This window comes from Stegodyphus dumicola, chromosome 6, assembly GCF_044657685.1.
Source record: "Stegodyphus dumicola isolate Sdum_Otavi_A_Nest chromosome 6, ASM4465768v1".
NCBI lineage: Eukaryota > Metazoa > Arthropoda > Arachnida > Araneae > Eresidae > Stegodyphus > Stegodyphus dumicola.
Genome location: NC_140773.1, coordinates 45,482,888 through 45,496,507, shown reverse-complemented (window position 1 = coordinate 45,496,507; position 13,620 = coordinate 45,482,888). Strand labels below are relative to the sequence as shown.

Below are 13,620 nucleotides of genomic sequence, written 5' to 3'. Positions count from 1 at the left end.
TGACAGAATTATATAGCTTTTTTCCTAAGACATGAAGTGAAATGGTTAAATGCTATCATACTCATGATGACTGCAAAATTTAGTAAAAGGGTTGTAATTTTATTACTCAAGCAACCAAAGCAAAATATCTAAAATTCATACCTCAATGACACAAATGTCACTAAATGCAGTATTTGAGTTAAATACATAACAGTACTACTAAAAAAAAAAAAAAAAAAAGGTCTGTATTATCATGATTCAACATATTACTTCTTGAAGAAATACATTTTTGCTTTTCGCAAAACTAATATTTTTTTAAATATAAAAATAACATCAATCCAAAATTTGATTTTATTTTAATTTTGGAATATGTTGCTTCCCTATATAACATAAGAAATGTTTATTTACGAATTAACGTTATGTTTTTGACAATTTACAAGTGCAATGAAATATGCACATTATAAAAAGAGAGAAATAAATTAAAGATTTATGTACTATTATAATGCATGAAAACTGCAATACAAATTAGCATTAATCTCTTCTGGCAACGAAAACTGCATTAAAAATTAGCATTAATCTCTCCTGGCATAATTTAGATTTTACGAAATGAACATTTTTTAAAGATAAGCTTCAGTTTATTTCCACAAGAGCCTATTCTGAATAATGCTGTGCTTTTCAAAATTTGTTTCTTTATCTTAAAAAGTAAAAGGACTAAGTTTGAAAAACACATTTATTTATAAAAAGTGCATCAACACAATTAATTATTAAAATAAATTTAAAGCTTTGCCCTACATTATGCAGTTAAATCTCTCACTACTCAGAATGCAAACCAGAGCTTTGCCATTAAATAATTCATACATACACTGTTTCCTCTCTTGCTTCTAGAGAAAATTAAAAAAAATGGATTAAAGCTTTTTATATAGCCATTTTCAAAACTATTAAATGAAATGCCTGCAGTTTCCTGATGGATAGAATGTGTAAAAATCTATTACAATATATCGTTGCATTTCTTACGGGGCATGGATTTAGAGTGATTAACGACAACACTTGATGAAGAATAAAAACACAATTTCTTAGCCAGTATTACTCAGGACAGCTTCAAAACACGTTTACTGTCATTGAAAAACTAAAACAAACACACTGAAAGAATCAGCAACACAGCCTTCAGGCTATAACGGTGAAGACAGCTTCACAGCAAAGCACCAGAGTATAGCTCCCAACATAGTTCGGTCATTCTCGGAACTAAACGTACTTTTGAGACTATCCACATTACAACTTGCGATGCGCTGGATACCCTCAATGGTGCAACTCTTGATACGCTCCACTAGACTACAAGGCACTCGAAAGACTGCCACTTCTTGCACAGGCAGAAGGATATAGCTTTTGGCCTGCCTTCAAGAACATTCTGGGCTAAACCGGTAAGAATTCGCTCTAGAAGGTTCTCCATCTGTCTCTGGCATATCGCTAGTTTTGTCACCAAATGTCACAAATTTTGTCACCAAAGCAACCCTAAAACTGCCTTGCGAGAAGCTATTTTACTGCAGCTTGGCATTTCGTAACAATATATTTTTCAAAATAGCAACTCTTAACAGGAAGGTTCATTAAATTAGCCTTATGCAACAATTTCTCAACTTAATTATTTCAATTTGTTATTTAAAAAAAAAAAAAAAAAAAAAAAAAAAAAAAAAAACCACCCAAGAATAAACTTTATTGCTTTTGAAAATTAAAACTATATGTTTTAAATTGGTTTAATTTCTGACACCTTACCAACACTAAAACCAATATTATATTGTTTTTTTTTCCACCAAAATATGACGTAATTTAAAAATAATTTAGAATCATTTTACTGATTTTGCAATTTTCAGTTTTTAAGTACACAGTATAAGTAATAGAAACGAAATTTTGTTTAATTAGTTTTTCCATGGTAAAATTTGAAGTAAAAGATGCCAATATAGAATTATGAATTAATCAAAAAAAAAAAAAAAAAAAAAAAAAAAAATCAAACTCATTTTTGGCCAAATATTTGTCTCACCATATTCTCTACTTAATAAGCCCCATATTTTTCAGTTACTGTAATAGAAAACATATGTCGTATTTTTCATGTATCCTTAAATTCTTGCACATATGTAAGAGCATGATCTACTGTTTGATGATTATAGAACACCCATTAGACCTAATCACACTGCATCCTGCATACATAATTAGCCATATTATCCCGCAGTTCGCATTAGAGCAACAAACTTCCTAAAATAAATTCATAATAGAATGAACTGCTAAAATAATGTCACACTTTGAATACTTTAAGTAATAAAATGAATTCGAAGTATTTTTAAATATGTCAACATCCAGTTTGAATTATGAAACTGGAACACCATCCAGTTAAAAAAAAAAAAAACTTTGTAACTAACATTTACTATGTCCAGTACTTTCTACAAGAAAGGAAAAAAAAATTTAAACACAAATTAGGATTACCACAGATGATAAAAATATCAGTTTATATGAAACATTGTTGAAGCAATGGTAAAAGCACAAACTTTCAGCATGTTTAAATTTAAGCTCAAGTATATCACTTGGAAAATTTATAATGTAAAATTTCACATTCCTTGATAAAGAAATGATAGAAAAAGGTAATCAGTTTACTTCCCAGATTGTAATAAAATAATGTTTATACACATACGAGTATGTTATATTTTGGATGATGATGACGATGTAGATGTTAAAGATAACAGCCCAACTGATGAAGAACTAGATGGCAGCTTGAACAATTTATTTTTGACAGACACAGCTAAACTGGGACACAAAATGATAGTACATAGGAGTATTTATCTGTTTAAATTAATGCGATTACATACGCACATATCGCATTAATTTAAACAGATAAATAGTGCAGAACTTGTCCTTTAACACAATGCATGATTTTTTACAATGTAAATAATTTGAGATTTACTTTGCCAGTAAAAAATCTTTTATTATTATTATTTTTTTCCCCCTGAATGGCGGGCACTATTTTGTCTTCTTTCAATACTGGCCAGTCCTAAGGCCAGAAGTAGTGGTCATATTTTTGTGGAAAAATCTAATAGGCGGCCACCAGCCACTATTACCTCTTATGAAGCGACAGACACAGTTACACACAGTTAAGCAGTTTGGTATCATAGTTGGCTCCCAAGCCACTATACCGCCTGGGCAGCTAGTAAAAAAACTGGCACAGTGAAATGCTTTTGGTGTAGATATGTTTAGATTCAAAATCAAAATCTCATATTATATATCATAAAATATAGCAATGGAAAAACTTTTGAATTATTAATAAATACTAGATAAGCGCGGACGTGGGCAGAGCCGATTAACCGTAATGGTAGAGGGATGGTGCCCACATCCTTCGTTACTACTACTACTACATATCAAACTCTCTGATCATAATTAGAAATATATAGTTAATTTTAAATATTTGTACAACATGAAAATTGAAATCCTAACATTTAATATTTAGAAATAATCAGCGTTCGGATAAAATCAAATTACAGATTTTCAAAATACTGCCACAACAAAAGTTATGATTTTTTTATTCAAGCTTTAAAAAATACTTTTATACATATCAAATGTCCGATGAATGCATAATATTACAAGTATTCAGCCATTAGGAACAACAATAACATATTAAATATAAGAGGGAAAAGTTAAGTTACATTCATAATCATTATTTTGACAACATATTTTACCAGGCAATAAAACACACGAAATTAATAGAATACACATCAGATTGGAACATTTAGATCATCAAAATAAAAAACACAATATACAATGATAAATAAATAATTGAATTTATGCATACAGATTTCTACATGAATCTGGTATTTTCAAGAAACTTCACCTTTTAAATTATTCAATTTAAACGGAAGTTAATTCTGAACAATAATAAGTTTTTTTTTTAAACCAAATTTAAAACTGATTTTTGGGGCAATTTGTGATAATTTAAAAAATAGTTTGTAAGTATACATGATAAGTTATGATGGAAATTTTCTTTCTTAACACTGATTCTACTTATAAAAATGTTATAAAACAACATGTGAAGCAATTTTTACTTCACATTATTAGCATTGCTCATTTATGATTAGGTGTATTGAACACACAAGAAGTCAATAAAAGTTATTAGATATATTGCATAAAACCTTACTAACACCAAAAATAAATATTTTAAATTTAAGCCTCAATACCATAAATCAATAAATACAGACAACTTCATAAAGCCCATTTAGCCAGATATATTAAAAACATACAGCTAAAAATTACACAGTGTAATGGTATTCTATAAAATGCTTTTACAGGCTATGTAATAAACTTAATGTTTATATTCATATGACATTATATTTTCACATAAATAAATTTGAAATTTTACATTAAAATATGAAATACCATCCATATTAAACATATGTGTTACAAAACTGGATACCTATTCTAGAAGTAAAAACCTAGAAATTAAAATACATTCTTACATTTTTGATTAAGAGAATTTCACAGCCTTTAATAACCAGCAACACAGAAGACAGAATATGATATATAATTAACTATAAAATTATTTTGTCAACATAGTTATTGATAATCTTCATGCATGAGTGTAACGGATAACTTTTTTTCACACCACTCAAAAGTTTTTGGAAGTACTATTGCATCTAATTCAGAGACTTCATTTAAATCAGTTAGCATAATTTCAATATCTTCCTCAGTCAACAGCACCTGTAGCCATGGTCCGTGTGCAGCAAATGGGTGTTCTACATCTACAAAGGCACCAGAAACACTAGTAGGAACAAGTGTTATTGCAACATCTCCCACTACACTTTTGAAAGTGAAATGTCTTCCATGTTTCAGTCTTCCTCTCAAAGCTAATGGAAGAATAGTCCCAGCTTCTAAATTAAACTGCAGATGAACACTTTCTAAAAATTTTGTTTGCAATAACTCAGCTGGTTCCAAAGCAGCAACTTCACTGTTCATATTACTATCATAGGAATCTTTTCTTGAGCTTCCTTCATGCTGATCTGCTGCAGCTGACATACCATAATACCTGTTACTACTATTTGGTCTAATTTGAGGTAGTACAGGCTTTGTATTAAGAAGACCTTTCTTTAAAGTAGCTTTAATTTGTTCTGATTCAAGGACTGAAATTTGAGGAAGTCCAGGTTCTGATTCACTCTCTTCATCTGGATCATCTTTGTCCAGATTAGTCCGTTTTTTTTCTTGCCAAGAACACCTGGCACTGACACCACTAAGATTTGACCCATCTGTTTCGATGCCATGATCAACTGCTTCTTGCACAGTAGGATCAAGTTCGAACATACTTTCACCTCGTCTCATATCCGTGATCAGCCAAGGGCCGCCAGCTCCTTTCACAGACTTCATTAATTCAATGATGCCAGGGCCATTCCAACCCTGAGCTGCTTGCAGTTCCTCCGCACAGACTCCAACTATCTGAATGAATGTGACAGGACCAAATGGCGTTTGCACCGTTCCAAGTTGCGGATCTTCAAACATTAACATATGTTGTATTCTCGATTCACTATTATCTAATGGACAATGCCAAGAAACATGATCCCCTGAACAAAGGGTGTTTTCAGACTGAAATACATATTTTGCCAAAGCTTGCATAATAGCAGCAGGCCATGTTGGAGGTACTTGCTCATCTGGCTCACGTTTCAGACGAAATGTTAATTCGAAACCAAATCCACTTGGGGTATCACCCCCTGATATATCATGAACTCTACCATCTCCATGCAAATCTGATAAACCAAAACTTACATAATGCCAATGAGGAGTTATATCAGCAGTGGGATTCCCAGGATTTGAATACATACTGATGTAATCCAGGGGATCTGGTCCACCTAGCCAATATTTAACTAAAGCAGTCACTTGTAAAGGATTTGATTGGTCAGGGTAGATCTGCCGACATGCAGTATACAATGTTTCCAATCCTAGAGGAATTACAGGCCTCGGCAGAACAGGATATCCTCTAAAAATTGAAGGCCGCTGTATAAACTTACTCTCCATTTTTAATAAATTTTTCGTCGCCAGTTCCCAAAAATATTAATTTAAAAACCTTCGATTTAACGCATTGTATTTTTAAGACACACAGACCAGTTTAAAATTAGATGTACCAGAGGAAACCTCAATTCAAATGCACGAAATTTTATATCACGTTACACTTGGACAAGGATGCCAAAAATTATTTTCCTTTCAAGTCATACAGAAAACAAACAATAATGCGATGATTCAAAATATACAGTTAGCTTAAAAATACATATATCTGATAATCAAAAGAATAATTAGTTCAATAACAGAAGTTTAAAACACTGAAATCAACAAGTCAATTATCAATGCCGACGCATCCATCGTTTACATCCAGTTGCGGAGTAGAGTTGAGATGCAAAATGGATGCCTCTTTGCAGTCGATCAACTAGCTTTAAATATAGTGCTGCCATCTAGTAGCAGGTGATTAAACTAATATCTTTTGCATAATAATTGGCAAATTTCGTAATAAATTTAATAGAAAAATGAAAGTTTGCTCATTTTCTAGGCAATCTAATGCGGTTTTTATATGGAAAATTAATTTTTAAGGATGTATATTAAATACGTTTTATTTCAAATAATAGAGAAATTGTACTAACTCGTAAATAGAAAGAAAGGAAACATGTATCATTTTTTCTCAAGTACATCGAGCCATTTTTTTTATGATGAAAAAAACAAATACGTTAAATTTATTAGTTTTTAAAAAGAGAAAAATTTCAGATATAATTCAGAAAATAAATATGATAATAGTCATAATAATACAAATGGGAATTCTTTTCCTATTAATGTTAACATATGCTAACATTTTTAATTCCAGTGTAGCACTATTTTTCCAAGATTCTGGACTGTTTTAGTTCAGAATTCCTTTTTACTATCCATGCTATTTGAACAGCAAATGCAAAAATTACATATAAGTTGATGCTATACAATATGAAATATTGCAAACATAAAGTAGGCTCAAGAGATTATTTCACTCCTCCTGCTAAAAAATTCTCGAACTGTTCCTAATAACACTCTGATTGCCAATTTAAAAGAAGATTACTGTATTATTTCGATCAATAAATTAGCGAAACAAGTTAGCTCTAGTTGTATTTTATGTAAAAGATTCAAAGCCAAACCTACAGAACCACCTTTTGGACCTCTTCCTAGGGACAGAATAAAGGCTGCTGCAGTTTTCGAAGTTTCAGGGACTGATATCGCAAGCCTTTTGTATTTATGTTCTATCAAAAATACATGGGTTGTACTTTTTACCTGTGCCATTTATAGAGCTCTCCATCTTAAATTAGTCTATTCCCTGTTTACAGAAGTTTTTATTATGCCTTTAAGAAGATTCTTTGCTCGAAGAGGTAGAGTAAATATAATCTACACTGACAAAGGTACAATCTTCATTGGTTCAAATAATGCTATAAGAAATTTAGATTGGGAGAAGACCGTGTCATTTTCCACTATCAAGAAAACCAAATGGAATTTTAACCCTCTAACAGCCGCCTGGTGGGGAGGATGGTGGGAGTGCATGATTAGAATGCTGAAAGAGATGCTAAGAATTTTGGACAGAAAACGTTTTGACTATGAAGAGTAGGAAACTATTCTATGCGACTACGAAGCTACAATAAACTCTAGGCCACCTACATATATTGAAGAAAATTTGGAAAGTCTCAAGCCATTAACTCCCTCTTTGTTTCTAACAAAGTATTCCTAGTAGTGAAACAACTGATTTAGAAAAAAATGACAGTAAAACCCTAAATATAAGATTGCGTTTTGTACAAAAATTAAGGCAGGGTTTAAAAATGAGATTTCGGAATGAGTATTTAGCAATGTTGATTCACAAAGGTAAGAGCCGGGAAGAATCTTTCAGAGCTGAAGAGGTCGCTCTTTTAAAAAACTGATGGCAAGCGTACCAACTGGCCTTAAGGAATTATCACTTCTGGAGTCTCTTCTGGAGCAGATGGGCTTTTAAGAGTTGCCAGAATGAGAACAACTGATAGAGAGAAGTTGAGCCGTTCCAGACACTTTATAGTTAGAAATCAACAGTTCGGAAAAGTTACCATTCATTGCTCAAGAGGCTCGAAGGGTTGAAAATGCCCATAACAAGATGCTTCTACCCCCTGCAGTTAATGATTCAGATTCCAGTGAAGATGATGATTTGTCGTGCAGATTTTGTCACTAGAGCTGGTCCACGTGTTAAAATTCCCAATAGACTTGATTTATAACTGTTGTTGCAATTTATAGGTATTCTGCAAATTGCAAGGTGGAAGGCTGTTTGAATAATGCCAGTTACAAATGAACTCTGTTGAAACACCAACATTTAAAAAATTATATTTTTTCAATTTTTAGTTTCCCCCCGGTCTGTTTATTGTTTTTTCCCCAGTTCTGTTTATTGCTATGTCAATTTTATTGTTACATCTCCTTTATTTACTATTTAGAAGAAGTTTGCAAAGCAAACAAAAACAAATTATGTAAAAATTTGTATGCTTATTGTGTTGTGAGGGAGCAGACAATTATTTATTATTGGATTGGATTATTTAACTTTGGCAATGCATAATAAAGCTGTTTGCTTACTCGCGGAAATGCCATTGCGAGGAAATGATAAGGATCTGTATTTCATCTTTTGATCTGTATTTCAAGTAAGAAAAATCACGAAAACCACCATGTGCTAGTCTTTTCATTCACCAAGAATAGAATCGGGAGTGAACTATAACTGTTTTAAGGATTTCACTATTTTGCCTCTGGCCAGTTAATTGTAATAAAATGATTGTTTTTCAAGATTTTGCTTAATTTATAAGTAGTAGTCAATGTTTTACTTTGTTTACACTTATTAGCTGTTAGCGAGACTTGTTTACTGAATCTACTGAAAGTGCCTGACTTCTGCTGGCCGTGATCTGAATTTAAGTGAGCAAAAAACATTAATTGGCCTGTAAATATGTAGATAAAGGGTAGGCGAGTTTCGCTTAATTTCTAGTCAACGAGAAAATATCTGGGGAGTTTCAGAAAAGTGCAGCACAATCTATAACTATTCATAATTAGTTCAATTAGTTCAGCACAGTTGGATGTAAATTTTAGTTATCATAACGTTCGGTTGATTATAGTAGTTTATTTTGACTTTTCCTAGCTTACGGCTAAATTAGTTTAAGATGGCTTCAGACACTTTGCCTATCTAAGACATTGAAAGCCTATCTAAGACTCATTAAACAGGAAAACTTAAACTCACGTTACAACGTTTCCCACTACTTCAATGCAAAGATGGATACTACTAGTAATCTCTAAGTATGCCGAAGAATGTTAAAACCTGAGAAATTCTTCATAGCTGTTTTACAAATTAAACTAACTGAAAGAAATTATAAGCCAATCTGTAATGTTTCATCAATTAATCTACAATTATTGCGTACTGATTTATTCGCTACTTTTCCAATAGTTCATCGCAAGGACAATTATTAATCATGGTTTATTTCAGAGAAATACTATTTCAACCTTAGTATAGGATAAGTCAAACGATATGGTATTCCAATGCAAGCTTTTTGTAATATAAAATATTATATGTTTTTTTCTGGGGGGGAAGGTGGAAGAGGGCTGCCACTAAATACTTTTTTCAATGAGTTTATTACTTTTTGCTGCATGAATCCCGCAATTATGATTCCTGTTTCATTCGCTTCGAATTCACCTATGACAAATAACGGAGTGGCGCTACGACCACCGGTATCTTGGAAGCTTACTAAACTTCTGATATTCACCCGCCCTTGGAAGTGTGAATTCCATTCTTAATTTAGAAACAGCGATTAGTTGATATAAAAAATGTAAGCAGACAAAGTAAAGCAGGCTCAAATCTGATACAAACACATGTCAAAAGGGAAAAGGAAAAACTTCTAAAATTATTAAACACACTTTCCATCATTTTGTACTGAATTTAGAACAGAGAAATGGAATTTCATATTTATGCATCATAAATTTAACACAGCGACTAAAAGAATTATTTTCTCTTACCTGTTGAACCAATCATCGGTGTACCTCGGGTACGGGTATGGATCGTTGCTACTGAAATCATAACTTGCTTTGGCGTTCTAAAAAAATCAAAAAATTTTACATAAAGCATACTCGTTATCAAAATGGATAAAAATAACATGAAAGGGTTATTTATATCAGTAATGTTAATAGTAAGGTGTAAATCAGGAATACCACATCATGCTCTGTGGCAGGGTTGAAACCTCTTTAATACTCATCCGTTGGCTAAATGATCAGTTCAGCCAAACAGTTAGCTATTAAGAGCTGTTTGAATCAAATAATCTTAAAGCCCCTTTTTATCTCAAATTCCAAGTCTATGCACTCGACCGTATTATATCACCCATGAATTTTTTTTTTTTTGCATTATTACGACTGATGTCACCTTTACATACCTAAAAAAGCTTTATCAGCAATACTTTCCTCCTAGAATCTCGTGTTTTAGCAATGCTTAGTTCAGTTGATACTTATTGCTATCAGGTTTTCTCTATTATTTGGTTTCCATGCTATTACAGTTTCTCCAAGTTTGCGGTTCTCATTCAGATCACAACTCTTCATTTACTTATCGTTCGCCCAACTGTTCACAGAAAAGACACTTTTGGCAACTATTAATAATGTTACTTGGATAGTTCAGGAAATGACTTGGATTTTATTTCTTTACTTTTGATTTTGTAATTGGTTTTGATCATTGCTTATTGCTTTTGTATGCTTTTAAGAACTTACTGGATGACTGGCTGACATTTTTATGAAAAACATGGATGTTTGATTATCTAATTAGAAATTGCCCAAAGTCTAGAGAGGTATATTTCCCCAAATAAGTGAAAGGAGTTTAAAAACATGTGTATCACAGAACCTTTTAGCGTTGATGTTAACGGAAGCTTTATGAAATAGCTTCATAATAGTATCAAAGCTGCAATGAAAGATCCCATAGCTCACATGGCAATCAAGGGACAGTCTATACGATTTCCCGTAATTACTCATTAATAGGCTGGTAAAACTCAAATAAACAAATTACTTTCTTCAGTGCTGAAACACCGTATCGAGGTTATTCTATTGTTAACAGTTAGGTCCTAAACCTAATGTCTGAAACATCGAAGATTAGGTAAATCCACCAACAAGGCTGATTCCTCTAATTAAACTAAAATTATGAGAATCTTAAAGCTAATTTGATTCTCATTCATATTGTCTCATATTTCCATCATTACCGAAGAAAGCAACGAAAAAGGCCTCCAAAGCCGAAAACATGCAAGAGGGAAATTCTGCATACTAGATCTTTCCTGGAAACTCCGTAACCAATTTTGTTTCAGCTGGAAGCTTCCCGAATTCTGCAGTAACCAATCTCCAAGCAGCTTCAGTTTCGCTTTGTATTGACCAGACTCAGAGACAGGAAGAAGTTACTGAAAATAACTCATCTTTCCAGTTTTACAAGCGATCGGAGAAAATCTCGCTAATCGTTAAAGATCCTAACTACAACTGGGAAACATTAGTTAAACTTATCAGCGATTCACAGATTTAAGAACATAAAGCAAAGATGACGGTTCTGACACCTCTGCAACTAATGGTTTCAAAAGCGATTCACAACCTACTTTGAATATAAGGCACTGATTTTCCATTCATGTGTATTTTCTGATGATAAAGAAATGAAAGCAATTAGACGCGATCTCACACATAAACTGAATTCAGCGAATGTGATGAATTTATTTCATCCGGATTCCCGGTTTATGAGTTCATTAATTTACACTCATGTCCATAAATTAAGGATAATGCAAAATCAGGCAAAGGAAGACTTAGAAGCAAAACAACTTTGACTTACTTGTAAAACTTATTTATTAAAAAAAAGGTAAAGAGCAAAAAAAGATGCTATATGTTTGATATTATTAAATAAATTAGCGATTTTTTCTCCCTGGAGCAAATTACAAAAAAAAAAAAAAAAAAAAAAAACCCCTATTTACAAAAAAACCAATATTACATGGTTGTTATGATTGTTAATACATTGTATGTCTCCCAGACGATGCAATACAGTCCGTACAACGCCTTGGCATGCTGAGTATCAAATTATCGATTTGATCTTGGGGGATATTACACCACTCAAAACGCAATGCTCTCCGAAGTTCCGGTAGACATGTAGGAGGAGGTTGATGGGCTGTAACTCGTCGGCCAAGCATATCCTACACGTGCTCTACTGGATTCAAGTCCGGCGAGAATGCTGGCCAGTCCATACGGGTGATATCCTCCGATTGAAGGCATTCGCTTACGATGTTTGTACGGTGAGGACGGGCGTTGTCATCCATAAACACAAATTGTGCGCCCATGGCGCCCCGAAACAAACGTACCCGTTATTCCAGAATGACGTCACGATAGATTTGGCTTGTCATGGTTCCAATTTGAACATGCATGTCAGTTCTGGAACGCAGAATAATTCCACCCCAAACGAGCACTCCTGCATCACCGTAACGGTGTCGTTCAATGAGGTTTTTTTGGTGGTAATGGGTACCTGAAGCTCTCTATATGAAAGTCCGGCGAGAATCAGACTGCAAAATAAACCTGGACTCGTCGAAAAACATCACACAAGCCCACTGGTGCGGTGTCCACAATGCATGCTCTCTACTCCAGGCTAACTGCAGGCGACAGTGAGTTGCAGTAAGTGGAACGCATCTGACAGGTCTACGAGCATATAGACCAATCTGCCCTAAGTGTCTGTACACGGTCTGCCTTGAAATTGTCGTACCAGGGGCTGAAGAGAGCTGACGAGACAGGTCTGAGGTTGTGCTCCGCCTGTTTCTTTTGGCAGTAACTGCCAAATACCGCTCCTCATTCGGCGTTGTAACTCTGGGGCGACTTGTGCTGTAACGTCTACTCACATTACCATTATCTTGGAATCGTTGCCAAAGCCTGGAGATAACACTCTGGGCAATTCCAAGTTCGTCTGATACTTTCAGTTGGGTACGCCCACATTCCAGACGGCCGATAATTCTACCACGTAAAAAATCATCCAAATGCGTCCTTTGTGTCATAACTATTCGGTTATTGCACTGAAATGCTTATAAAGCGCCTGCGAACAATTTTACTTCTTTGCCTGTATTCCTTATATATCACACTCTTACACTCTCGTCATTGTGACGTACCATCGGTGTCATCTGGTTACTTTCTGAAATTTGCATATGATTCTTGAAGATGTGTGTAGTGATTTTACAGTTGATATATTTATTTTAGAGTTCGATTTCCGCGTGACTCCGAATTATCCTTAATTTATGGACATGAGTGTATTTTGACACAGATAGAAAGAAAAAACTTTATTTTTGTTTATTTTATTCTGGAATGCCAATAATCTATAAAACACACAGATGTTACCGACTTTGTCATATGGCATGACATAGATATGCATATTGTCATGGAGATTCATGCACCTGTATTTTTAAAAATTAATATCCTTATGGATCATGCATATTGCTGCCATAGGCTATGTACATAGGTAATGGAGTTGTGATTTTTTTTTCTTGAGAACTCTACTTCTTCAGGCTTAATAATTTCCTTTAACAATGATGAATTAAAGGGACTTTCTTAACATCAAAAATATGAAATTTTGTATTTTCT

At 33.5% G+C, this 13,620-nt stretch overlaps 2 protein-coding genes across 2 annotated transcripts in view; both read right to left on the bottom strand.

The window, feature by feature from the left end:
• The window catches only part of amon (prohormone processing protease amontillado), a 454,317-nt gene that overhangs the window by 38,696 nt on the left and 402,001 nt on the right, over nt 1-13,620 (bottom strand). Inside the window, exon 6 of the mRNA XM_085818272.1 lies at nt 10,012-10,088. Coding sequence (XP_085674398.1) covers nt 10,012-10,088 — 77 coding nt within the window. The remainder of the gene's footprint in view (nt 1-10,011; nt 10,089-13,620) is intronic.
• Nucleotides 3,523-6,382, bottom strand: Su(fu) (suppressor of fused domain protein). Its single transcript, XM_035350003.1, has one exon. The coding sequence runs from the start codon at nt 6,013-6,015 to the stop codon at nt 4,567-4,569; it is 1,449 nt and encodes a 482-aa protein (XP_035205894.1). The 5' UTR covers nt 6,016-6,382; the 3' UTR covers nt 3,523-4,566.